At 45.1% G+C, this 26,884-nt stretch overlaps 1 protein-coding gene across 1 annotated transcript in view; it reads right to left on the bottom strand.

Annotated features, from left to right (window-relative positions):
* fstl1b (follistatin-like 1b) overlaps positions 1-26,884 on the bottom strand; it is a 121,055-nt gene that overhangs the window by 6,221 nt on the left and 87,950 nt on the right. The window contains exons 5-10 of the mRNA XM_041211654.1: positions 26,121-26,156; positions 23,381-23,511; positions 16,304-16,422; positions 14,907-15,019; positions 3,376-3,486; positions 167-270 (exon numbers count right to left, since the gene is read on the bottom strand). Coding sequence (XP_041067588.1) covers positions 167-270; positions 3,376-3,486; positions 14,907-15,019; positions 16,304-16,422; positions 23,381-23,511; positions 26,121-26,156 — 614 coding nt within the window. The remainder of the gene's footprint in view (positions 1-166; positions 271-3,375; positions 3,487-14,906; positions 15,020-16,303; positions 16,423-23,380; positions 23,512-26,120; positions 26,157-26,884) is intronic.

Raw genomic sequence — 26,884 nt, 5'->3', positions numbered from 1 at the left:
CATGTCGTCCCTCTCACTTGTGAACACCGACACAAAGTATTGATTTAGAAGGGATATAACTCAGGCATGCATTCATTGGGAATAGGATTTGAGGTGCATGGAGAGGAGACCAACCTTCCCTGAACTACTATTGAGCCTTTAAGTCTCAGACTGCTGTTGTACTAACCTGCTGCTTGTTGAGTTCATGGACGTACTTTGTCCAATCCTCCTCAGTCATCTCATCATCTGTAGTAGCTTGTGGCTGCTCCTCAGGGAGGTCCTTATTTTTACCTTCATTGAGAAAGCCAAAGAAGAAAGCAAGAGTCATCCGAGAAAGAGGCAATGTAAGACAAAGAAGTGACATGGAAAAAGAGGACAATAAAGTGAAAAGGTAATTTTAAAAAAATGCAGTAATAGAGAATTGGTGATGCAGAGATTCTATCTATAAATATACACAGTTTCATCATGCAGGGACCTGTTGCGGCCCTCCCTTGTACTGTACTACCTGCAGCTCTGCTGAGACAGCTGTCTTCGCTTGGACCCGGCTAGCAGACGATGCATCCGGCTGAAGGGCTGAGGAATCAGAGGCCAGAGAGATTCCCTCAAAATGCTTGGATCCCTCAACCTCCTGCTCTTATTGTTCAGCCCTTGCTGCGCTGTCTGGATGGCTGGAGGGGTTTAAAGTTGCAATATATCTAGCACCTTTTAGTTACCTAATGGCAAGTTTGTGCCACAACTACTCATTAACAACTACCAGATTAGTCAGGTCTCAGTGTTGGTCATTTTATGGTGTATGTGGGTGGATAGCTAGGTAGGAAGGAAAGAAAATGTTGGCCCTTTACAGTTAATGAAATGCTTTTGAAGTGTCGTATATGTTGTAATGTAGGAAATACAGCAGCCATTTTGATGGCTTTTCTAGACTATTTAAGGCCAATAACTTTTCTAGATTATTTAAGTCCAATAACACGTGGAAAGAACAACAGGAAGATATCATTGCTAAATGTAATCTATAGGACAGATTATCTTTTTTAAATGCTGGATTTTAAAACAAAGGTTCCCAAACTGGGGATTGGGGTGGGGTGGTAGTAGTATCTAACAGGTAAGACGTGTGATATGCATTTTCCCTGTTGGTGATGTTATCGAGTTCCCCTCAATTCCATCAGGCTGATTCCCTCTCTCCAAAACTCAATTTTTAACACTCCTCAGTTTAAATGCATTTCTTTCAGTCACCAATATAAAAAGTTATTTACCTTCTGGCCTGTGTCTCTGTGCAGCATAAATTTATTCTTGGAAATGCTCAGGTACTCTGTGGTTCCCAATGCCAAGGGAAATAATTAAATAGCAGCTCCTCCCATTCTGCCCCCACCCAACTCCACTTCCAAACTGTTCAAATGTTCTTTGCCCTGAATTGTGCAGCTCTGCGGAATGTCATTATTTTTTGTCTCTAGGTGAAAGCCCTCATAAATCCTTGGGCTCCCGTAATATTTAGAGGAAATGAATATATAGCACTCTTGCTCAAAAAGTCATCTCAACCTCAAAAATTACTTTATCACCCACTGCTCTTGTACGTTTTTAGAAAAATAATTTTGATCTGCTTGGATTTCCTGTTGCTGCTTTATTGGATCATCTTAAAGTGAAATGGAAAAAACAAGGATAGGTGTATGGGAACAACTCCCACCAAATTCCACTCCAAGGGAAACGACAATTTACCTGCCAGCGGCATTGGTGGCTTCCCGCGCTGTTTCATCCCAAACCCAATGAATTAATTATGCATTCCCGGGAAACACGCCGTTTCAATGGCGGGCGGGCTCCAATTCACGCCCCTTCATCACACCGGGCACCACATTTAAAGTGCAGCCATGCACACACCTCAGTGCTTCCAGCCCAGGGCTGCTGCAAATAAGACATGGTCCCGAAAGGCAAGACAACTGCAGCCCCCAGGTTTAGTGACACATCCCTCGAGCACCTTTTGGACGCTGTGGAGGCCCGTCATGATGTCCTCTACCTCTGCTTGGGCCGCAGGAGGGACAGCAACTTAACCATTCTGGCTTGGCAGATGAAGGCACCGGTGATCAGTGTTGATGTTGCACAAAAGAGGGTGGCCAACCAATGCAGATAGAAGATGAATGATCTCATCCGTGCAGCCAGGCAGCCAGGATATGGCAATCATCTCATCACTCTAAACTCACACACTCAAGCCCGTCACACATTCACTGGCATCTCACTCACTGCCAGCTCAAGGGAAATCACCACTCACTCTTTCACACACACCTCATATCTCCATCTGGCCTCGTCTGTTCTGGAGACTGCCTTCTCAGCACTCACCGCCTTGATGCCACTTGTACAGATCAACTTGTGTCCCCACACAAACCTTGGCATACCCTCTTCCCCCAGTACAGCCCTCAACCCACAGCCTCTTCCCTTGCCCGAGGCCACTTCTTCCCCTTCCACAAGCAAGCCATAGCCCTGCAGCCGTACAAAGGCTGGTCTGGTAGGCAGAGACATACCATGAGCTCCCCTAAAAGTGCTGTGGTGCACGTTTGCAAAGCCTGGCGCTGATGACTGCGAGTGATATCTGAGGCAAGATTAGCAAACAAAATTTGAAGTCCCAAGCGAAGTGCAGCTCACCAGGTGCACGTCACATATGTGCTGTTAGGAAACACATCGGAGTGCAATCATGCTGACATGGGCGAATGATCCAGTGTGGGGGGGTGGTGGAATGAGATGAGTCCAACGGGCTAGCCTTATACTGATATGCAGATGTATTACAATGAGGTTCCCGATATCCGATGGCGGGAAACATGGCCCACCATCGATGGGCTGAATGGACAATCGCAAACTGGGTTCACGATGTTGTAAAACCAATTTTTGGCCTTCCCGCCATATCATTCGCTTATGTTGCCAAGCATGCCCAATGCCAGCAGGCACAGAAAATTCCGTCCTATGTCACACACCATTCTGACTTGGAAATATTTTGCTGTACCTTCACTAGATCAAAATACTGTAACTCCCTATCTAAGATCACTGAAGGCCTACCTACACCTGCCGTGATTAAAAAGGTGGCTCACCACCATCTTCTGAAGGGTAGTTAGAGATTGGCAATAATTGCTGGCCCTTGCCAGCAACACCCACATCCCAAAATGAATTTTAAAAATTAGTAACAGTATTGCGCTCATTAATCCTCAATATTTGCACAAAACAACTTATTTTTTACCTCCTCCAAAGCAACTCATTGTTCCCTATTCCACCTGAAGCTATCTAAGCACAGGCTTATTTTGGTTCTGTATGCAGATATATGTGGGGAAGGAGGAGGAAATTTGATACCGCCTCTCCTTACCTGAGAATCCTGGAATAGAACAATATCAGTATTATTCCTGGGATAATATTTCAACTCACCGTCACAGGTCATAGCAGTACACACCCAGTTGCCGCAGGCACAGACACATCGGTTACACTCCACTGTAGTCTCAGCTCCATCTTCATAGGTTTCATCTTCCAAGGCACATTCTATGACACAATAAAGAAAGGTCACTTTTATTTCAATATTCAGACAACTCATGTAAACCAAGCAACTGGCAACAAGGAGTCCTTAGCTTGTCTGATTTGCCCATGAAAGGCTGTAGAAACCCAATGGACATGAAGTACAGTTGGGGTATAAAATTAAACCACTACACTCTCTAGTCAAGAAGGAAACCTCTGAACAGTCTTCAATGTTCTGCACTGTAAAGTATGGTCATCTCTCTGTGGTTGCGTTGCTAAAGATAGGGGGCTGAAGGTTATCTGGATTTTCCTCTCAGGCTCGCAAAATGAGAGTCAGACATTTTTGAGGTTTCCAGAAAGTCATGGCTGTCTTTGCTTGGGATTTTTGCGTTTCCAAGCAAGGGGCGGGTTCCATATGCAGTTTGCAAATTGCCATTGGATGTGGCCTCGCAGCTGGGGACGCAAGAGGTTGGGGGACAGGATGGGTGCTTCCTGTCCTCTGCCCAATAAAAGAGCAGTAAAAGGAACCAAAAGCTAATATCTGCCCAGAGACAGCCCTGCCCTTCACTGGAGGTGTCCTGTGACCCTTGCACTGTAGGTACTCTGTAGTTTGATTTTGGCTGAAACATTTGTTTCCCTGTGTGAGCAGACCCATTAACTGCATACCCTCAGTTAAACCAACATATATTAATGCATTCAGTGTTCTAAGCTAATGATGCCACTCTATCCTACCCTTTGAGAATCCTGCGGGACCAGTCTTTTGTTGCTCACCAACTCTCTTGACTTTTATAGAAACATCATGCAGCAGCAAGTTGCCACAAAAGCACAGTTCACCTGCTGCACCCCTCACTCCAACTCAGACCCTCTCTCACCTACAACACCCATATTAATACATTCTCCTTCAGAGAACACAGCACACTGTCATTTGCTACGCAGCACGTAGGCCACCAAGGCTATGCCAGCCAAACCCTTTCCTCCCATGCCACCCATAGATTGGCACTTTCCTCTCATGACCACTTAATCCCATGAAGTTCAGATCATGGAAAGCCATGACAATCACACATACCAACTCATGTGCCTCCTTTTCCAATATTCTTGGATGGCCACGCCCAGAGTAGCCAGGAGCCCTGGGAGGAAGCCGTGCCCAGGTTCTCCAAACATAAACTAAAAGAGACTGCTGCAGGCCCACAGGGATATCCTGATCTCCCTCAAGTCCCAGCTGCCACCAAGGCAGACTAGCTCAAGACTGCTGAGGTGGTCAGCACATTGGGCTACCACCACCAAAGCTGGATCCAATGCCATAACCACTTCAGTGACCTTCTGCCCTATGTTGAGGTGAGATGTTCCTATTATGCATGCAGCCTGGCCTTGCTGTTGAAGCATAGCTGGCTTCAGGAGGACATAGGGCACAGGATGCTTAGCAGCACAATAACCGCATGTGTCCACGGCCAAGGCAAAGCAAATAATGTACATGTGAATGGAGGACATTGTGGAAGGGATATTTGAGATATCTTGGAGACAACTCCAAGTTCCATGCCATGATGAGCCTGCACACCACCCTTTCCCTCTTTTCCTTTCAGGAGAAGAGGGCCCACAACACCAGGAGGATGGCCAGGACCAGGCATGGGACCTCAAATCTGAAAAAGGTCAGAGCTGTGGATGAGAGGGTAACAGCAATAGCTCAGATTCTGCCATCAGAATGTGGGCGACTGCGAGGCCCCCCACCCAGGTGACCATGGCTATGGGCGGACGGGTTATCACAGGTGGTGGCGAGGACTGACCAGGTGGGAGGGGGAAGGAGCGGCATCCTGGGTGCTAATGGTGATGGATGACTCTAAGTTATGAATGTGTCAGGGAAGCATCAACTAGTAACAAACCCAGTTTAAGCATGGTTTTGGAAGAAGGTCATTGGGAATGTCCTGATATCATGACTGCCTGATGTACTTTTTCAGGTCCCAGAGCTGTGGTCCCAACCCCCACAAGGACGAGGCATACTTGTCCCAGGGTGCCTTCCCAGGCAGCAGACACACTCTGGTGGGTTTAAGAGCAGATATAGAGTGGGGAGCGCTGAGTGAAGAGCACAGAACCAGTGTGCAGGAGGTGTTAAAGGCTATGAGAGAGTGGCCAGTCTCATGCAGCAGCACATGTAGTGCCTGCAAGATGTGCAAGATCTCCTACACAGTGGCACTAGCTCCGTAGCAGTGCTGGGAGAGGAGCTCGGGTCACTGAACAGGATTATCTAATGGGTGGCAGACTGGTGGTTAGAGTGGGTGGCAGTTGCGCCTATGGACATACCCCGTGCGGCCATTCAGTGTCCTTTGCCCAACCACCTTTGGCTGCTTCATCAATGACCTTCCTTCTATCAGAAGGTCAGAAGTGGGATGTTCGCTGATGATTGCACAATGTTCAGCACCATTCACGACTCCTCAGATACTGAAGCAGTCCATGTTCAAATGCAGCAAGACCTGGACAATATCCAGGCTTGGGCCGACAAGTGGTAAGTAACATTTGTGCCGCACAAGTGCCCAGGCAATGACCATCTCCAAAAAGAGAGAATCCAACCATCGCCCCTTGATGTTCAATGGCATTACCATCACTGAATCCCCTGTTATCAAATTCCTGGGGGTTACCATTGACCACTGAACTGGACTAGCCATATAAATACTGTGGCTTCAAGAGCAGGTCAGAGGCCAGGAATCCTGCGATGAGTAATTCACCTCCTGACTCCCCAAAGGCACAATTGCCTGGATGAATGCAGCTCCCACAACACCCAAAAAGTTTGACATCGTCCAGGACAAAGCAGCCCACATCCACAAACATTCACTCCCACCACCACTGATGCATAGTGGCAGCAGTGTGTACCATCTACAAGATTCACTGCACAAACTCACCAAGTCTCCTTAGACAGCACCTTCCAAACTGACAACTGCTACCATCCAGAAGGACAAGGGCAGCAGATGGATGGGAACACCACCGCCTGGATGTTCCCCTCCAGGTCACTCACCAACCCAACATGGAAATATATAACCATTCCTTCGCTGTCACTGGGTCAAAATTCTGGAACTCCCTTCCTAACCGCACTGTGGGTTTGCCTACACCACATGGACTGCAGCGGTTCAAGAAGGCAGCTCACCACCACCTTTTCAAGGGCAACGAGGAATGGGCAATAAATGCTGGCCCAGCCAGCAAAGCCCACATCCCATGAATGGATTTTTAAAAAAACACAGCAAGGGCTGAACAAACAGAACAGGAGGGTGAGCGAACCATGCATTTTGAGGGAATCCCACCATCCTCTGATTCCTCAGCCCCTCCACCAGACGCACCATCTGCTTGCCAGGTCTAAGCAAGGACACCGTCTTGTCTTGAACGAGAGAAACTGCCCCACTCTGGCAAAAAAGGGCATTGGTGACTCTATGCATGCAACTATGTGATGCTGAATATGAAATTCCAAAGGTCTACTGCAGAGCCTTGGAATAGCCAGCTAGCGAGAGAATTGAGAGTCATGGTCCCTTTCAAGGTCACAAGAGAGTATGTGTTTGGTCTTGGCTGCTGGTCCAGTTTCAGAAGGATGCAAAACTCAGCCACCATCTTTCGGGACAGACACAGCCTCCTCTGACATTGCCTCTGTCATGTTCAGGTAAGCTACCCCGTTCATGTTTACCCTTTCGGATGGGTACTGCCTCAACATTCACGCCTCCTTCTTACAGATACTCAGCATCTTGGTTCCCCCCGCTCCTGGACCCGTGCACATGGAGAACAAGACATTTCACTACTATGCTGCACCCATGATGAAATGGTGATTTGCAAAGGGGAAACCGGACTGCTGATGAGGTTGCAATGGAGATTTGTTGGTGTCAGGCCTGCAGCTGTGCTGGGGTGGCCTGCAAAGACTCCTTACACTTCCCCCTCCCTGGTAGGGAATCTCTTGGCTGGCAGGCAGGCTTTATGGTTTTAAAAGTTGAAATAAGTGCTGGAAGAAAGTTGCTCCACTTCAATTCTGCTCTCTTTCCAACCTGGCAGAAGTGGTCATGCCTCGAATGAGGGGACATGTCTTTTAAAGGTTTGTAATGTTTCTTTGTGTGCTCACGATCTAGATGAGGGTTTTGGGGATTGCGTATTCTCCCAAACCCTGCAGGAGGAGAACATCAGGGTCATGGAGCCTGGTGATTTAGCGATAAGCCTCATGGCTTACAGGGAGCAGAGGAGGAGGAGGAGGAAGAGGAAACAACGGAGGCGCTTGGCTTGTAAATGGGAGGAGCACCACCCTCAAGATGAAGGGGCGGCAAGGCCTCCTGCACTTGCAGCTGAAGATCCACAGCAAGCCGTCGCTCGTAGGTACCTCGCTAGACCCAGGGTCTATAGACGGCACTTGTCATTCCTGCAGATTACTGAGAACCAGTGTCGCTGAAGACTGCACATGTCTAGGGAATTGGTTGATCACATATGCCACCTGAGGCAGGATTTGGCGCCATGGGGACATGGAGGTTATCCACTGCCAGTGGCCATGAAAGTGGCTGCAGCGATCAATTTTTATGCCAGTGGCTCCTTCCAGGGCTCCACAGGTGACCTGTGCAGGATCTCGCAAGTCTCCAAACAGAAGTGTATCTAGGAGGTCATGGTCACCATCTTCGTGAAGGCACAGAACATTGTGCATTTTGATCGGGATCAGGCAAGCCAGGAAGCAAGAGTGCTGAGATTTGCAGCGATTTCCGGTTTCCCACAGGTGCAGGGTACCATCGACTGCACTCATGTGGCACTTAGATCTCCATGGCAGGAAGTAGTCAACTATGTCAACCGCAAGGGCTTCTACTTGTTGAATGTTCAGGTGGTCTACAACCACCACAAATGCATCCTACAGGTCTGTGCACAATTCCCAGGGAGCGTCCACGACTCTTACATTCTTAGCAGGTTCAGATCCCTGACATCTTCCAGGGTTCACAGAGGCTGCAGGGTTGACTCCTTGGGGACAAGGGTTACCCACAAAGGACATGGTTGGTGACGCCCGTGTGGCGGCCTCAGACTGCAGCAGAGAGATGGTACAACGGGGCTCATGCTACAACCCAAACTGTGGTGCAGCAAATGATAGGTGTATTGAAAATGAGGTTCTGGTGTTTCGACAGGTCTGGTGGAGCACTGCAATACAGTCCACCGAGGGTATTGCGCACCATCGTCGCTTGCTGTGCACTCCACAACCTGGCACCGTAACCAGGGGAGGCTTTGGCTGAGGAGGCAATGGAAGAGCTACACGTCTCTTTTGATGAGGACATTGATGGGGATTAGGGTGACTTGATTACTCAAAGGCAAGGATGCTGGTGATGAGGCCGTAACACTAGCCAGATGAGGCAGACGTGCTCAGGAGGCCCTGTTGGCTGCAAGATTTGTGGAGGATGATGACGAGGTGCAGTGAAGACAGTCCTGATATCCTCAACTTACACCTATAAACGTTTGGCTCCTGTGTGACTGATGGCAGTGCACATACCCTCAGTGCTCAGGCTCATGTTACGGAGACGCAGAGGAGGCCCTAAATAGCTGCAGGATTCCAGGAGGACAATGATGATGACCACATGCTTGAGGACACTCCATAAATCTTCGTGTTAATTCTGAACGTCTGACTTCTGTCCGGCTGAGGGTAGCTTGCTTGTGCTCTGTGATCAGGGCGATATCACGGAGTTTAGCCGTGAAACTTTAAACGCACCTGATCCTTTGGCAGCCTTCAGCACCTGCCCCCTTCAGGACTATACCGTCACTGAACAGAGATGCTGAAGAGATGAGGGGGCCAGCCCCACCTCATAGGTCCCACCAAAGTGTGTGTTGCTGAGCTGGTGGAGGGTGTGGATGAGTGCCATGATGGATCTTCAACAGAGATAAAAACAAAAAACTGCGGATGCTGGAAATCCAAAACAAAAACAGAAATACCTGGAAAAACTCAGCAGGTCTGGCAGCATCGGCGGAGAAGAACAAAGTTGATGTTTCGAGTCCTCGTGACCCTTCAATAGAACTAAGTAAAAATAGGAGGGGTGGAAGGTTGAAATATAAGAGCTTATAGTTCACCCCTCTCCTATTTTGACTTAGTTCTGTTGAAGGGTCATGAGGACTTGAAACGTCAACTTTGTTCTTCTCCGCCGATGCTGCCAGACCTGCTGAGTTTTTCCAGGTAATTCTGTTTTTGTTTTGGGTCTTCAACAGTGCTGCCCTCAAGGTCCCCATTCAAGGTACTCTCAACGCTAGGGTCGGAGTCAAGGTTGCCTGAGGGTGACGTGTCAGATGTGCCTAGGAGAGAAATGGAGATTATTAATGCTTGGCAGCCGTGTTACACACACAACAGTGGACTCAGAGTAGTGTTCACACAGGGATGATATAATGCAGGATCCTCACATGGATGCTTGCCATTGATCTCACCATCACTGCAGGAATGGTCCACATCCTCTCCAGCCAGCTCCAATGCGCGACTCTTGAACGGAGTGATGACCTTCATGTCCAGCACTCCATCCCCGGTCCGTAACCTCTCTTGTTGATTGCGTGCAATCTTGTTCTGCATAAACACGGATGGAGAGTGTGTGAGCAAGGCACGTGCCAGGCCAAATGAGAAGGATGCCAGGTGTGTGTGTGTGCTGAGTGGAGCCATGGATGGGATGAGGAGGCGATCTCCAGAGGAGGGGAGGCCAAATGGAGATGTGAGGGTGTGTGCGAGAGAGTGAGTGGTGATATCCCTTGAACTGGCAGTGAGCGAGATGCCAGTGAATATGTGATGGGCTTGTGAATGTGTGAAGTGTGAGTGATGAGATGGTTGACTTACCCTGGTGGCACGGATGAGATCCTTTTTCTGTACTGGATAGCCGACCTAGTGTGCAACGTTGACACAGACCACCTCCCAAACTGGAGTGCTGAGACTCATGGGCCTCCTGCAGCCAGAGGGGACATTGCGGTGGGCCTCCACGGTGTCCAAAAGGCATCCCAGGGTGCGTCATTAAATCATGGGGCTGCACTCTTCTTGGCTTTGGGGGCTATGTCTTCACTGGAGGAGATCTGGGCTGCAAGCAGCGATGACTGTGCGCATGGCTGCAGTTTAAAAATGGCGCCCAGAATGGGCAAGGTAGCGGCATGGCAGGCAAATCGGAGGCCAGCTGCCAGCGATCTGCCGTTTCCCGTGACTGCATCATTTATGAGATGGGAAAATCCGCCACTGCGGCTGGCAGGTAAAACATCTTTTACCATGCCCTCAGATTTCACAGGGGTCTCTTGAGGTGCTGTGACCAATCTCCCTGATCTCAGAATGAGATCAGGGAAATTCTGTACTCTCCTTTCTGTCAGCATGAGTGTTCTTCTCCTGGGTGGCTGGAGAGCTTGCAGTAAGTATTTCTTCTTTATCAGGATATGTGCCGTAAGCCCAAGTTTCTGTTGTCTTTATCTCCAAGGATATTAAGGTGCTGAGGTTTCTCCTTATGATACCCGTGCCTGTCTCAATCCTGTGGAGTTTTTTCAATGATTGTGCCTTCCTTCCGTTGGTCTTGGACCCATACTCTCTCCCTGGGCTTCAGCACTGGTAACTAGTGCTCTAAATGCCTGTGATTAAGATCTGAGCCTGACTGTTTCTCTGATCTTCCTCACACTGATTTACCTTCCTGTGGTCATTCATGGTGACACTGGGTTCTCAATCTCCTATCATGTGGTAACTCTGATAGTGAGGTTCAATAACTCAGAAGAACTAAATTAAGATCTTTGTTTTTCTTCAATAAATCTCTGACAGGTCGTACCCCTCAGTCAAGCTATCCATTTGCTTGAGGATAGCAAGGTGAACTGGTTATATGAACAAAGCCATATTCATTTGTGAGATTGTGGAATAGTTCATTAGCAAATTGTGGCCCATTGTCAGACACTACGTTATCCAGGATGCCATGCATAAATCCTTCTGAGGGATTGAATGACTGCTTCTACTGTGATACTATGCAATCTGTTTATTTCAATCCACTGTGAGTAGTAATCAATGACAATAAGGAAGACTTTCCCCCTAAGCTCAAATGTCAATTTCCAGGCATCCCATGGTGTTGATGGAAAAGTAGAAGTGTTTTTTTTTGTTCTTTGCTGTTTACAGTACAAGTTCTTCTCTCGGGTGAGTAATGCCTGGCCACCAGACTGATTGCTGTGCTCTTGCACGACGTTTTGCTATTCCTAGATGACCTTGGTGAAGTCTTTGAAGAAGCCAAAGTGTTCTTGGTATGACTATTCTCTTGTTGAAGACTAATAAATCGTCAACGAACAGCTATAATATCGGATTAGCGGGGATATAGTCTGGCCGTCCAACCGGACAACATTCTTGGAGTTGGGGACATTCTTCATCTCGTCGTTTTATTTCCTGCAACTTTTTTTTGCAATAATTGCTAAGTGCTGAGTGATTAAGGATGTGTATGCTTCAACCTCCCCGATGAAGTGTAAATTTCGAACTCAGCTCCCCAGAGCATTACACTGGGTCTCTGGAATACTAGTCCAGTGACAATGCCACTACGCTACTGCCTCCCCTAATACTTCCCTTGCACATAATCTCACGTCTCAGTCATAAATCAATCTTAATATGAACCACTGGGTGGCATCTTTCCAACTTCTTTCATGTTCAGAAGGGTGACTAGTGGCTTATGGTCTTTCAATTTTGAAACACAATCCCATAACATAGTCTGAAATTTTCTGAATGCCCAATGCTTCTTTTTCGATCATGGCATATCGTGTTCCGTCTCTGTTAGTGACCTAGAGGCATAGTAGACTGGTCTACGCTTGCTGTCTCTCTGCACTTGAAATAAAACTACCTCCAGACATGTAGACGATGTATCTGCTTCCACTATACATGGAAAACACGCAATCGGGGAGGAGAATTACATGCGCTGGGAAAAACATTTTCTCTACCTTTTAAAATGGTGACCCCAATGTCACACGTGTTTTGCGCAAGGACTTCTTAAACTGTGAAAAAGACTACACGAAAATACTGTGGGGTCGATGAGACAAAGGAAAATTGTTTAGCTTGCAAAGAAACCCTAGTTCTGCAAGCCAATTGCCGCCTCCACGAAGAGATGAAAACCTGGCCCAGGGAGCCTGATGCAGGAGTGCAGCAGAAACTTTATTTTGCTCAAATATTATCGAATGATATTGAAAACTGGAAACAGCAACTTTATGCCTAGAGCCTTGTCAATAACGTGGCATTACTAAATCTGACACTTCCCTATCAAACCTCTTAATCTCGCTTTTCAGGCAAGCCATCAATAAGTTTAAAGTTGACGTGTCACTAATAGACAGAATGCTTGAATTCATATATTCCTATCTAGCACCATCTAGAGGCTGTGATATATGTAGCTTTGGACAAATATAAGAACCATCACCAGCGGGTGCACTAATTTAAAATCACTGCAAAAAGCAGTTCTACTGATGTGTTGTTTTCTTTTCCCACCTTTTTCTAGTCTCTCGATTCTCACCCTCCCTCTATTTTTCTCTCCTCATTCAATCTCTTTCAGCCAGGAAAGTTCTTCAACCCACACCACAGGTGGCTGTGGCCATGACACCATACAATCAGCTGACACCAGACATTACTGCACTGGGGCAAATTGGATTGTTCAAAGATTGACCCGAGACACAATCCTCTGTAACATTTTAGTTCTACAATTATCCAGCAGCTTGGCAGCTCTGAAATATTTGAAAAGAAAAAACAATTCTAATGACAGGCCACGCCAGGCGATAAACCATAGAACATCACCCAGAGACAAGTCAGTTTAGTGACAGGCAGGAAATGGCATTGAATTTTAAAGTATAATGAGCTAGCTTGAATGACATTTTCCATAAAAGCTTCCATTTAAAGCCTGTATTTTAGAAGTAGTATGCTGTGAGTGTTAGAATATGTTGCAGAGTAGAAATTCCTAATTTCAAATCCTCGCTCACTCTATAATGTTAGATGCACTGTACTGGGTTGATAGGGACCAACTATCTCCCCACTTCTCCCCACAGGTGAGAGCAAAAATCCAAAAGGGCTACACTCAGTTTATCGCAACAACCCCTCCAACTTGCCTTTTGAGCAGTAAATATGTATGCACTGGGAAGTGGGGGGGATGTACCAGGTGAAAATGGATAAACAGCACGTGTGCCCTTCATTGTACGGTAAAACACCTAAAAAAAGGTCCAAACTTTTGTAAAGTTGCCAGAGGCTAAATGTTTGATTCTTAAGCCTTTTGGTTCCTCACTGAAAGAAGTGCAACCAAGAAATGGAATATTCTTCCTTCCAACTGAACTTTTCTTTAAAGGTATGACTGAACATGATCAGTGTAGCCCTCCTGGGGCTGGATTTTAAGGCCAACCGTTGGGCATATTCTTGGCGATTGGGGGTGGGGGGGCATGTAAAATATGATGGGTGGCTTGTGTCTACTTTTCCACCCATCCCTAACCCACTCACCATAAAATGGTAGGTGGGGCAGGGCTGAAATCAGCAGCCTGGCCGGCAATTTGAAAAAAAATCATTAACGGGCAATTGAGCTTGCTAACAAGCCAACTGACCCTAGTATTACGTTGCCCGTGCCATAGTACGGTTGGTGTAGGCAGGGGGGCAAGAGTGGGGAATTTGCCTTTTCACCATCTGAGGTGAAAAAACAGGAAGGCAGGGGCTGTGCATCTTTACTGGATGCCCTGTGCTTATCAAGGCACCCCCTCGACCTACCCACCCCAAGATGATATCCCTGCTTTGTGCTTCCCCACCTGGCCTCCAAAATCTGTTCACTGACGCTCCCCCCCACCCCCCCAATGCTCCCCTCCCTAGGCTACACGATCCCTTCCTACTCTAAAAGCTTGGGCCTTACCTTAGTCCAGGATCCATTGCTCTTCTTCCTGGGGCTTCACTGCAGTCCCAGCAGCATCCACTACTGAGTTCTGGTGCTGCTGGGACTGCTAAAGCTGCCGGCCAATCAGATTGCCTGGCAGCTCAAGGATGGGACTTCCTCCCACTGAAGCGCTGAAGTCCCACTCTCTGATTGTTAGGCGTGTCATCGCTGTGGGATGGCTTTATTTTTTGTAAGTCAGTTGGGTTGCGACCGGTTGGGTAATGGGGGGTGGGGTGGTGGTGAGCAATGCGCAGCCCCTGATCACTGACTGGGTAAATACATACATGGCCTAGTACAGGGACCTGAAAGGGGCGATGCCTCCAATTGGTCTCAAAACTCAGGTTAGCAATGGGCTAAACTAGGTAGCGTTGCTGCTCCTCACACCTATGCAGTGTCCCTAGTTAGAGATCAGGTAAGCTCAAGATCAGCGTTGATTATGAAAAAAATTGAGTTTATTAACTCAATGTCCAAGCTTCCACCTGGGTGAGATCAGGAATTACACACTACAGGGGGAATAAGGTGAGGAATTTCGAAGGCAGATGGAGAAAGAATAAATACAAAAGATTATCCTGTGCATTATTGATGCCAGTTTGTACTTACTTTTCTCAGGAGGGACAAAACCAGGATTCAGGCAATTCAAGAACTCATTGAAGCTGAGTTTCCAGTCAGCATTCTCATCAGAAAGCTCAATCAGTGCATCCACACAGAGACCCCTACAAAAAAGGGTGCATTCGTCAGTCTACCTTAGAATATGAGCAACACTGCTGATTACACCAAACATCAATTTAGAAACTCATCCATAATATCTAATTTTAAAACTTAAATCTCCCAAACAAAGAAAAACCGTATGACGGCTGCAAACATCTGTGAGCCTTGGATCCCAACAGAAGTGGCAGGGTCAGCCCACTAGGATTTGCTGCTCCTCACCACGTCAGTGTCTGGAGTAAGGAGTTGGTTCACCTTCCTTTTACAGAAAGCTGGCACAGCTGTGCCACTGTAGTTATATCTCAATACCTGCTGGCTGGACAGGTGTGGTGGGAGTGGGGTGGGGTGAATAAGGGTTGGTATTGCAACAAAGGCCTGCCACTAAAATAGACTTCGGTAGGTAGATGCCTTTTGAAGAAGCGGATTTCTTAACTTTGCCTGCCTTTTGTCTCTGTGGTCCATGTGCATGTGGGCCTTACTTCCAATGACTTACATGCCTGCCTAGGGGCCACCTGTGGATCACAGGCTGAGGCAACTTTCTAGCTGGGAGTTCCCTTCCCCAGCTACGCCCTTTCAGACACTGGGGACCATGTTTGGGGAAGATGCAAGTGCTGCTTCAAAACAAGACCCTGGGGAAAACTCACAGTGAATATTCGGACCCTGTGTTTCCAGGTTCCAGTCTAAGTTGAGCTCGTTCTGCTGTGTTCCAGCCAATTAACAGTTTCTTGAGGCCAATTAGCACAGCTATGTAAATCTGAAAGTTTTATAGAATTGTCAAATTTTATTTTTTTATAAATGAATATGCAAGAAGCAGTTTTGGTTCTGACATTCTGTGAATAAATGCATCCTCACAGGATTTCAGCTGGCATTGCTAAACTTCCAAAGGGAAATGTTCACTCGCATTGCGCTGCTTCAAGTGATGCTATGCAGACTATGATGATTCTACAGGAGCAGAGAATTCCATAAGCCAATCCCTGCATGACAAATGTGGTGTTCTTCAATGATATCAGGTGGAACGTCGTGCATGCTATGCAGGTAGTAGCCCAAGCACTTTCTGCCCCCAGGGAATCAGCCTAAGTAAGTCTGCATAGCACCGCTTCAAGTGACACTAAGTAAACAAATTCACCCCTCATTATTTTTAATTTTCCTTCCCTTGTGTCACCTGCTGCTACATGACTTAATACCTTCAAATTTTTTTCAGTTGCCAGGCTATCCCATAACTCCAATCAAATCATTTAGCTCTATCACCAAGTCAGATAGTCCAGCAGCATTCCCCTTGTTTCATGCCTCACCGAAGAAGTTTGGTGTCATCCTGCTCAGTGTACGAGGTAATGTTGATAACGGTCTCGTTGTGTTCTACGAATTTCAGGAACTCATTAGAATCCAGGTAGGTGTCACCATCATCATAATTCTGTCAGAAAGAAAATTAAAATCCTTGCCATTGTTTTTCAAGTATCAGATTATTAGGCACAGATCATAGTAACTTAAATATGCCAGGGCAGAATTTCCCCAAGCGTCTTCTATAACTCTGGGAGAAATGGGTCATCCATGGATCTGCTGAAGTTAAAGTGGACAATCAGGAGAACCCCTGCAGAAATGAATAGCAGTAGAATGTGGTTTCAAGACATTTAGGTGAACATTCACAAACTAGCCAATGTACCATAATTTGCTCACACAGTACTTTTAGTCAGGAAGCATGTAGCTTAAAATTGTTATAATTGCCTAGGCTCCATTGCACAGAACTTTGGCTGAACTCACGAGATAATGCGGCACACAATCAGCATTTAAAATGCACAAATTGTGTGTTAGGGCAGTTAAGATTTTCTGGAACAACAATATTTCTGCCCACCTGAGTGACCCACGTCCTCCACCCCATCCTGATGAAGTTTCCTGTCGATACTAAAATGTACTGCCAATGGAGGTGCAGGGGATTCCTGTAGCACTTTAAAAGGGGCTTGACAATTTAACTAGTTTGCTGGCTTTCAGAAACTGCTAAAATCTACCAGTGTCGATTCCACACCCCCTCAACTAATTCTCTATTTTGTGCGTTTGAATTACTTGATGTGTTGAGTCTGGTCCAGCAACATTGGTTTTCTAAGATGATCTGGTCTCCTAGTGTCCAGCAATGATATATAATAAGGGGGAATGAGACAGGGATGTGGAGGGCTGGTAGGTGAATGAGGTGGGAGGGTCAGTGCAGGAAAAAGTGGTTGGAAAATTCATTCAGGAACTTTGGTGCAGTAACAGAACATACTGCTTAAAAAGCAGGCCATGAAAGCACTGGATTAAGCAGTAAAAGCTCTGCAGAAACCTGGAGAATTTTTTTTTTATTATTCATTCATGGGATGTGGGCATCGCTGACTAGGCCAGCTTTTATAGCCCATCCCTAATTACCCTTGAGAAGTTGGTGGTGAGCTGCCTTCTTGGACCGCTGCTGTCCATGTGGTGTTGGTACACCAACAAAGCTGTTAGGAAGAGAGTTCCATGATTTTGACCCAGTGACAGAGAAGGAACGGCGATATATTTCTAAGTCAGGATGGTTAGTGGCTTGGAAGGGAATTTCCAGGTGGTGGTGCTCCCATGTGTCTGCTGCCCTTGCCCTTCTAGATAGCAGCGGCCGTGGGTTTGGAAGTGCCAAGTTTCCGAAGGCAACTGGGAGAGCCTCCATGGGAATTCAACCTCATTAACTCTTATCTCACTACAACACCCAGTTTTTCCCCCAACTCTATTTGTATCATTTGCTTCAATGATTTACCCATCTTCAAAAAAGTACCATTTGTGTGTAATGCTTCCCAATTTCCTTTGCTTTAAATTAATGCTGCCTAACTTTTGAACCCTTTCAATTATGTGGGGCCAGAGTGCAGATGATTGAGCATGTGGCTGTGTTAATTCCTCACCTAGGTATGCTTGTTGATGACCATGGGTGCACAAATGAAAACATTCCACTTCCCCAGTATTCCACTGCAGCAGCAAAACTGGAAAAACGTTTCAAATCTCAGGACCTGAACCTGACCATCAATGGTCATACATAAAATGTTTTAAAAAAAGAGTCAAAAGCTGTTGCAGTGCACCATGTCTCAGGAACAAACAGGCTAAGGCTTGTTCACAAGCATCTACTTTGTTGTTTCTTTCTTGAAGTATGTTTTTTATATGTTGTTCCTCTGCTGAAATTCAAGCTTAGGAATAAACTGGACTCTCAACCTGCTTAAAATATTAGCTATATCATGTCTGTTGGCCTGCTTAGTGATATGATTACCAACACCCCAATTCTTGAGTAACACAAGGACAAAGCAGTTGTTTATATTTAACTTACTGCCAACAATCTGAGACCAACTAAAGAATAAGCTACTGTCACACAGCATATTACACAATCAGCTCTGGATTCCAGCAATTTTCCCTGGCAACTACGTACTGATGTTGATGATTTAATACGAAAGATTTGTTCACAACAGAATGCTTCTACCTCATTAACCGTTTCAGAATTCCCAATCCTTTTTATTGAATACCAGAAAAAGCAAACGTACAGCACGGAGCAAAAAAAGGGCCATGATTTGATCTGACGCTCGCAGCCACCAGCTTGGATACTGGCCCTCATGTACTTTAAAGGTCAGTATAGAGTTGGAATCAGGTTTTGGTGATTCACCAGGCACAAGTGTGTCTGCAGCCAGGCCAAGGATAATGGATAGTTTTCATGCTAGCTCATTGGACAGCAAGGTTGCAGATGTGTTCTGCTAGCGGAGGCTCAGATAAGGACATCAGCAGAAGAGTGCTGATGGGCATGCACATCGAGATGCTGAGTGCATTTGTCGGCCTGCCAGACAACCTTCCGTCACTAATCGAAGAGCATGGAGGGCTCCAGTTCCAAGTTGGCAGAGAGCACATGCAGAGCTTACACCCTTCGACAGCCTCTATCCATCTCCCTGTCATGCTGCTGACCCAGATGTCACTGCAACCTTCATGCCTGTTGCCAAATCCAGGAACTCACCACAACACTACCAAAAACATTCCACAGTTTTTCCAGACACTTTGCAACAGCAGAAGTTATTCAAAATCACTTTACCTGCAAGTTGGATTTTTTTTTTTAAGCAATGCCAATGCTGGGCCCCTCTTGCAGCTGAATGCTTGATCTTTGACTGATGAATGAATTGTTTGGATGGACCTGCATGGTCCAAGATTGGAAAGTGGGCATCATGTCAGTTGGTTGGGCTGAGACTGACATCTTGTTAGAATTAATTCAGTTGCTTCTGGCCCTCGCAAAGGTAGCCCACGAGAGTGTCCTTCTCAAGATGGTGCAATGTGTGGGCTGCACCAGAGGCGACTGGCAGCAAGCATGCCCAGGAAGACTTTTGGCTTCTGTAGCACCATGTCAGCAGTTCCAAAGATCCATTTTTCTCACCTTGGGAAGTCATCATCTAAAAGCACACTCACTGCTCAGGTAGAAATCCATCTATCTTTTCTCTTTTAGATATTGACTGATCTATTGTGTATAGCTTTTAATTATTGTTTCCAAACTTCCACCATTCACAGTATATATACATATGTAACAAAACTCCTGAACTTTCACCTTTAAAATTGAATGTTGTGAATACTATGACCCTGCATTATTACACTGGGGTTATATTTATCAGATCTCTTAAGCACGAAACCAGTCAGATGTATTTAGCTAAAACCTTGCCAATAACAGTTTCAAACCTTGCTTGCAGGGGAGCTTTCACTGCAAGACATTGTATAATTAAATGTAATAGCAGGTGTCTGTAGCATGGCTGAGATAATGATCAATATTGCTTTTGGATGACAATATCACATTGTAAGTTCCACAAAACCTAACTCATGCACCACGGGCAGGATTTTTACCTCATTGGATGGGCCCAGGAACAACCACTGCCCGGGTCCTGACCGCGATTTCACACTGGTTGGCCAATTAATGGCCAGGCAGCATGAATCACGTGCTGCTACGCTCAGGGGCAGGAGGAGGGCGAGCGCAGAAGTTTGCGGGTGTGCGCAATGAAAGCTCCCTGAAGGCACAGAGCTGCCTCAGTGAGCTGAAGATCTATAACAGTACAAATAACGATTTAAGAAATAAGATAAACATGTCCCCTCATGTGACAGTCACATGAGCAGGGACATGTTATAAATGAGACTTAAATATTTTAATTTCATTTTTAATTAACATCAGAAACCTCATCCCGCCCGTGGATGAGATTTCCTCAAAAATCCAAAGGCTGCTTGGCCTTTTCGCATGCCCGCCAACAAAATGGTTGGGCAGGCAGCAAAAAATCCTATTTAATTAATTGATTAAGGGCCTTAATAAGCCTCTTAATTGTTGGCGGATGTGCCACCACCTCTCGCGTGTGCTCACCAGGTGAAATATCGTGAGTGAATGCAATGACTTCGGGACGCTTGCCCAACGTTATCGCTCAATACTTGTTTGGGACGGGTGCGCGCCCAATGAGGGGAAAAGTTCTGCCCCATATCTCAATGAATAGCATCGTTAAAGCATTAAAGTCAGGACATACTCTGAGCCAATAATGAAATGAATCTTCTCTTAACGCTATTTCAATGTGCATGTGAATAAGCTTTGAAAGGAAATACAAAGAAAGGAAAAATGCCAAGAAGGGGGAGTCTGGGGGACCAGAAGGAGGAATCTGCATCATGCTCTATGGAAAGTGCTCGAAAAGATACATATTTTCAGGAAACCACAAATGGGCATGTGGGATCTAGTAATTCCAAAAGGATTCTCCATGTAATTTCCAAAACTTAAAACTTGTTCTGGCTGACCTAATGCTTTGCTCCACTGAAGAAAAATGTAGAGGTAAATCTTACAAATTAGCAATCCTAGTACAGAGCTTTGCATGAAGGCAGCACATTCTGGGAACAAGTTAATGTAGTTAATCTTATTTAATTGATGGAATTAATGGACAAAAAACAAGAAGGGCAAAGTGGCCCGCACACCCCAATTATCAATACACACCCCAAATAAAATTTGTGCCTGTAATGCTAATTCAGAGGAGAGAATTTTAACCTCCAAAGAAGGTGGGCGGAAAGTAAAAATTATTAAAATCTCAAACTTGATCCCATCTTTGGTTTTAACAAAGATGAGTTGGGAGGACAATCTGCTCTTGGAAGGTGGTCAATAAAAGCTTTTAAAGGAGGTGTACACCCAATTTAAACATGACTTTTAATTTTAATTCCCCCACTATATACATCCTGGGGGTTACCATTGACCAAAAACTGAACTGGACTAGCCATATAAATACTGTGGCTACAAGGGCAGGTCAGAAGCTAGGAATCTTGCGGTGAGTAACTCACCTCCTGACTCCTTAAAGCCTGCCCACCATCTACAAGGCACAAGCCAGGAGTGTAATAGAATGCTCTCCACTTGCCTGGATAAGTGCAGCTCCAAAGACACTCAAAGAGCTCAACACCATCCAGGACAAAGCAGCCCGCTTGATTGATTCCCCATCCACAACCATTCACTTCCTCCACTACCAATGCACAGTGGCAGCAGTGTTCCATCTTCAATATGCACTGCAAGAACTCATGAAGGTTCCTTGGACAGCACCTTACGAACCCATGACCGCTACCATCTAGAAGGACAAGGGCAGCAAATGCATGGGAATACCACCTGGAAATTCCCCTCCAAGCCACTCCCACCCTGACTTGGAAATATATCGCCGTTCGTTCCTTCACTGTTGCTGGGTTAAAATCCTGGGGCCCCCTTCCTAACTGCACTGTGGTGTACCTACACTACATGGACTGCACCGGTTCAAGAAGGCAGCTCACCACCACCTTCTCAAGGGCAACTAGTAATAATTCCTGGCCCAGCCAGCGAGGCCCACATTCCATGAATGAATATCTTAAAAATCCATAGGCAGAAAACCCCCCCACCCTACCCCATTGGGGGTAGGGGGGGCTTGTGTGGGGGCGGGCAGGAGTGAGCATGAACCCGATCGGCACCCCCGATTGGATGCATGCCGCCATTTTACGTGGGCGGGTCAATTAAGGCTGTGCGCTCCCTGTGCGGGTGGGGGTGGATTCCCTGAGTTGGGGCCTGTGCTCTTTCGTGCATGCGTGCGAAACAGTGCAGAGATCTCCCTGAGGCACAGAGGTGCCTCAGGGAGATTAGTTTAAGTTTTGAAAAATGGAATAAAGGTAAAAAAAAAATTTTAAGGACGTCCCCTCATGTGAAACTGTCACATGAGCTGGGAGATGTTCATTAACTTTTTCAAAAAATTTTATGTAATTAATAAACCCTTCATGAAACCTCACCCTGCCCGTGGATGAGGTTTCATGAAAAACGTGAATGCCGCCTGGGCTCTTCGCCTGTCCCCTAACCTTCAAGTTGGACGGGCAGCATTCTTAACAGCTTTAATCACTTCATTAATGGCCTTAATAGGCCTTTGACAGTTTGGCAGGCGCACAGTAGCCCGCCGTACTGACAATCTAAAATGACACACTGGCGTCAGGACACCCGCCCGATGTCACCGCACATCATTTTACGAGTCGGCGAGCGGGCCCCACCCCTGCTTGCCGACAGGAAAATTCTTCCCCATGGCTGCTTTTCCACCTGGCTGTCAGGTGCAAAATTTGCTGAAAAAATTAAGAAGCTGTACTTCATTTAATTTCAGCAGGACACTACATCCAGACTTCCCATCTGGAAATCCTTCATCCTGCTCTCTTCACAGCCTGAATTAACATTAGGGCCCTAGATTCTACTCTATAATGACTAATGCTGAAACGCACGTACACAAGCTTCACACAGACTTGTCAGAGAATGAAATGCTATACCGCAAGTGGTCAGTAAGGCACAAATTTAAATGGAACGGAACAAATAGTTGAAGAGGAAGAACTTAAAAGGATATAGGGAGTATTTTGCTGCAATTGAGGAGCTAGCGCTGCCAAAGGCACGAGGGTTCAAATAGCCTTCTTCCACAGATCTAATTTTTATGATTCTCAGTACGCTGCATCACAGGACACTACATACATTTAACTCCTGCATTTCTTTCATCTTATTTCATGTCAGCTATATTGCTCTGTGCACAATACTGCATAATGGGAATAAAGAAATAATAACATTTTGAAGTAATTACTAACTATATAATATAGGGAATAGTTTAAGAATTCAATCTTGCTCAGCTGTAACCTATAACAAATTGCAGCTAATATACCCTCAAGTTTTTTTGTAATGCGTGGCTGATTTGTTTATGTGTGTGCGTCCTTAAAAAGTTTATCATGCAGCCAAGCATGCATGGTCTGGGCTAACCTGTACGTAGCCGGTGTGGGAACTTTTGAGTTCCTGTGTGGCAGCTCTTAGAGGGAACATTGCTACCCACTTACTTGTATTTTATTAAGGCCAAGCCCTTGCTTACCTTGAAGTATTTGTTGAGAATGTTTGTATAATTGATGCCCTTGGAGAACCATCCATCAGGAATGATTTCAGTCTCCAGCCACTCCATGACACGGCGTCGGAGCTCATCACGATCGGACTGGTAGCAGACAACTAAAAGGAGAAAAGGTTTGATGTTAATCAACAGCTGTGTTCAATCAAAAGTTCTAGGCATGAAGAACGATGACCCTATTGGAATAGTACTATAACAAGAATACCATAAAATCTACAGCATCAATTACAACTTCAAACAGATATAGGTTGTTTATATACAGGATCTGATTTGCAGCCCAATGTGCAACAGTAAAACAAATTACATTATGGACTTTACGTTACTTTGCATCTTAAAACAAGGACCATAAAGGGCAAAGTATAATTTTACTCAAGACACAACAGAAGATTGATCCTATAAACCAAATACCAGCAGTGGCTTACTCATCCCTGCATCTCTGAAATCTGGAGTAGGGGTGCAGTGAAGGCATGTTGACAATCTTATGAAAAGAATCAGCATGTTTTCAGATGAACTTTTTCACTAAATTATCACTTGTCCCAAACTCTAATTAGCTTCTTAATTCAGTATTTGTTCAATTAGGTGGAACCCAAAAATAATGACTATATCGATAGCAATATCTGTAATAAAGGCAAACTGGTCCTTTAAATCTAACATCATCACAATAAAAAAAACAATGTTGAGAATCAAAACAAAGCAGCTTTCTCATGTTTCTCTATCTTCCTTGCAAAGCAATAAACTGATCGGTGCCAGCAATTTGCTGAAGTCCCTCGATACTTGAGTGGCAGTGATAATTTAACTTTTTAACTTTGTATCCACAACACATTTTTTAAAGCTTGTTTGAAGCCAAAAGGTTGTCATGTGCCTATGGGTCGTTTGCAAGTATAAACTGTAATTATTATAATAAGTTTTCCACACAAGGCAACTAAGGAAGGCATCTCATCAATTCTAAAGATTTAGCTGTCATTTCCATAGAAACAGCTGATTGTTACAGAATTCTCATTAGTTAAGATTACTGGAAGTACTAAACTGTAATCTGAGCTGTTCTTACCGACTACAACTGGTGCAGTTCACTGCAGGTTCAATCAGGCATTATAAGTCTCATGCTAAGTGACACTATTATAATCCTTAACTACTGCAATATGGTATCAATGTAGGGCCAAAAGCAGCAGTATCTTTTGGTGTGGTATTCTCTGCTATACAGGAACTGCTGCAGTGCACTGCAGCTTCGGCAGCAAGACTACTCTGATCATGCCCTGGAACCTGGCAACATATTGTGGATGCAGCACCAAAACCATAAAACTATCTGAATCTACAAGAAATTGACAGTACATTGTAGGTGTAAATTTGAATGTCACGATAGGTCACCTTTTTCTATCTGAGAAGAACTGTTAAGGTACTTTGAGCACTACTCTAACTGTTAACTGCTACTACTCTAAAAGAGTTACATTTCACTGATACAGACCCGGAATTGACAGGCCATTAAAATGTCTTGTGCGTTACTTTGGCCCTGACTTTGTGTGTGTGTACTGGTTGTGGGTTGGGGTTGGGGTTGGGGTAGGGGTGGGGGGTGGTGGGCAGGAGCAGTTGATGGTGAACAGTCAGCTGTACAAACTTACCTAAACTGTGGCAAGACACTCCAATTGTAGGTCTGAAGAAACATTGTTGCCTTACATTGTTAATTACAGAAGACTGTAGCAGAGTGCACTATGTACACCTTGGGTACAGGGTTGTAAACAGCAATGCCAGTCTTATATATCCGACTGGATCTCTTTACGAAGAGGGTTAGAGGGTGCAATGATGCTATCTTAGCTTCTGAAGTATACTGTAATAAGTAAAATGCACTGCAGATATAGAACTGGTTACATATACACCATTTCTGTTTCACCACTGAAATTCTCTTATTTGTTAATTTGAAACTGCAGTGTAGTCAAACCAGTTGGCATCCTACTAGCTGGAACACTGATATAAAGGAAAGATTTACTAAAGCAACAATGCATTCCAAATGCTGAAAAGGAGCCTGCTACTTGATAGAAAATTTAGTTCAGTTGCTCTTTTATTGACAGAGGAATTATCTCTCTCGGGCAATGACACCAGAAATCAAAATTTCATTTCAGATAGTTAGTAAATACTGTGACACTTAGATCTTCACAAAAGATTAAGTACAATTGGTGTGAATATTAAGATAGATTTTGCATAATTATCAGCTGCTGCTGGAACTAGACTAACTCTGAGCTTAATGGTCCAGTTCATCACTTAATAGAAATCTGCTGTTACAGATTGGTTTTTGATTTTATTTCTTGAGCAGTTATGGGACACATGACTGTCAAGTGTACTCAGCTTTTAAATGAACATTTATTTACCTTTTTCCCTTGATGGTGCTGCAGCTGGAGCACACTTATCCAACCAAAGAAACTAGCACATCCAAATATTCCCAGTCTTGCTGGACCAATTTAATTCTGAGCTTTCCTATCAAAAAACATAACTGTGATCCATATTGTTCCTGCACTGTAATAATCCAAGCATTGAATTTAAATGTGAAGCTGTCATTTTTGGCAAGTTTCATAATGGTCCCATGATAGATCTTGGGCGACACATATCTTCAACCTGAGGATAATGCTATGATGTGGCTGAAATCACAGTTAAACTCACAAAGACAGTAATACAAACATTTAAGTCCCACAGTAATGGAACCTATTCAGCTATCCTGTACCTGGGCTACTGGCTGCTATTTTTTCATTCTTCTTTTCTGTAAAAGAAACATAAAGCAATCTATGAATAATCTAATTGTATATATCAAAATATCAATGGGATTAGACAAAGTCAACATGGATTTGTGAAACAGAAATCACGTTTGACAAACCTACTGGAGTGAGGACATAACTAGCAGAATAGATAAGGCAGAACAAGTGGAGGTGGTGTATTTGGAATTTCAGAAAGCTTTTGATAAAGTCCCACTTAAGAGGTTAGTGTGCAAAATTAAAACACATGGGATTGGGGGTAATATATTGGCATGGATTGAGAATTGGTTAGCAGACAGGAAACAAAGTAGGAATAAATGGGTCTTTTTCGGAATGGCAGGCGCTGACTAGTGGGGTACCATAGGGATCAGTGCTGGGCCCCAGCTATTCACAATATATATCAATGATTTGGATGAGGGAACCAAATGTAATATTTCCAAGTTTGCTGACAACACAAAACTTGGTGAGAATGTGAGTGGTGAGGAGTTTGTTAAAAGGCTTCATGGCGATTTAGATAAGTTGAGTGAGTGGGCAAATACATGGCAGATGCAGTATAACGTGGATAATTGTACAGTTATCCACTTTGGTAGGAAAAACAGAATGGCAGAGTATTATTTAAATGGTGATAGACCGGGAAATGTTGATGTACAAAGGGACCTGAGTGTCCTTGTAAACCAATCACTGAAAGCAAGCATGCAGGTGCAGCAAGCAGTTAAGAAGGCACATGTATGTTGGC

Source organism: Carcharodon carcharias, chromosome 18, assembly GCF_017639515.1.
Source record: "Carcharodon carcharias isolate sCarCar2 chromosome 18, sCarCar2.pri, whole genome shotgun sequence".
Lineage (NCBI taxonomy): Eukaryota > Metazoa > Chordata > Chondrichthyes > Lamniformes > Lamnidae > Carcharodon > Carcharodon carcharias.
The sequence above is the reverse complement of the archived record's forward strand: the minus strand, read 5'-3'. Positions and strand labels throughout refer to the sequence as shown.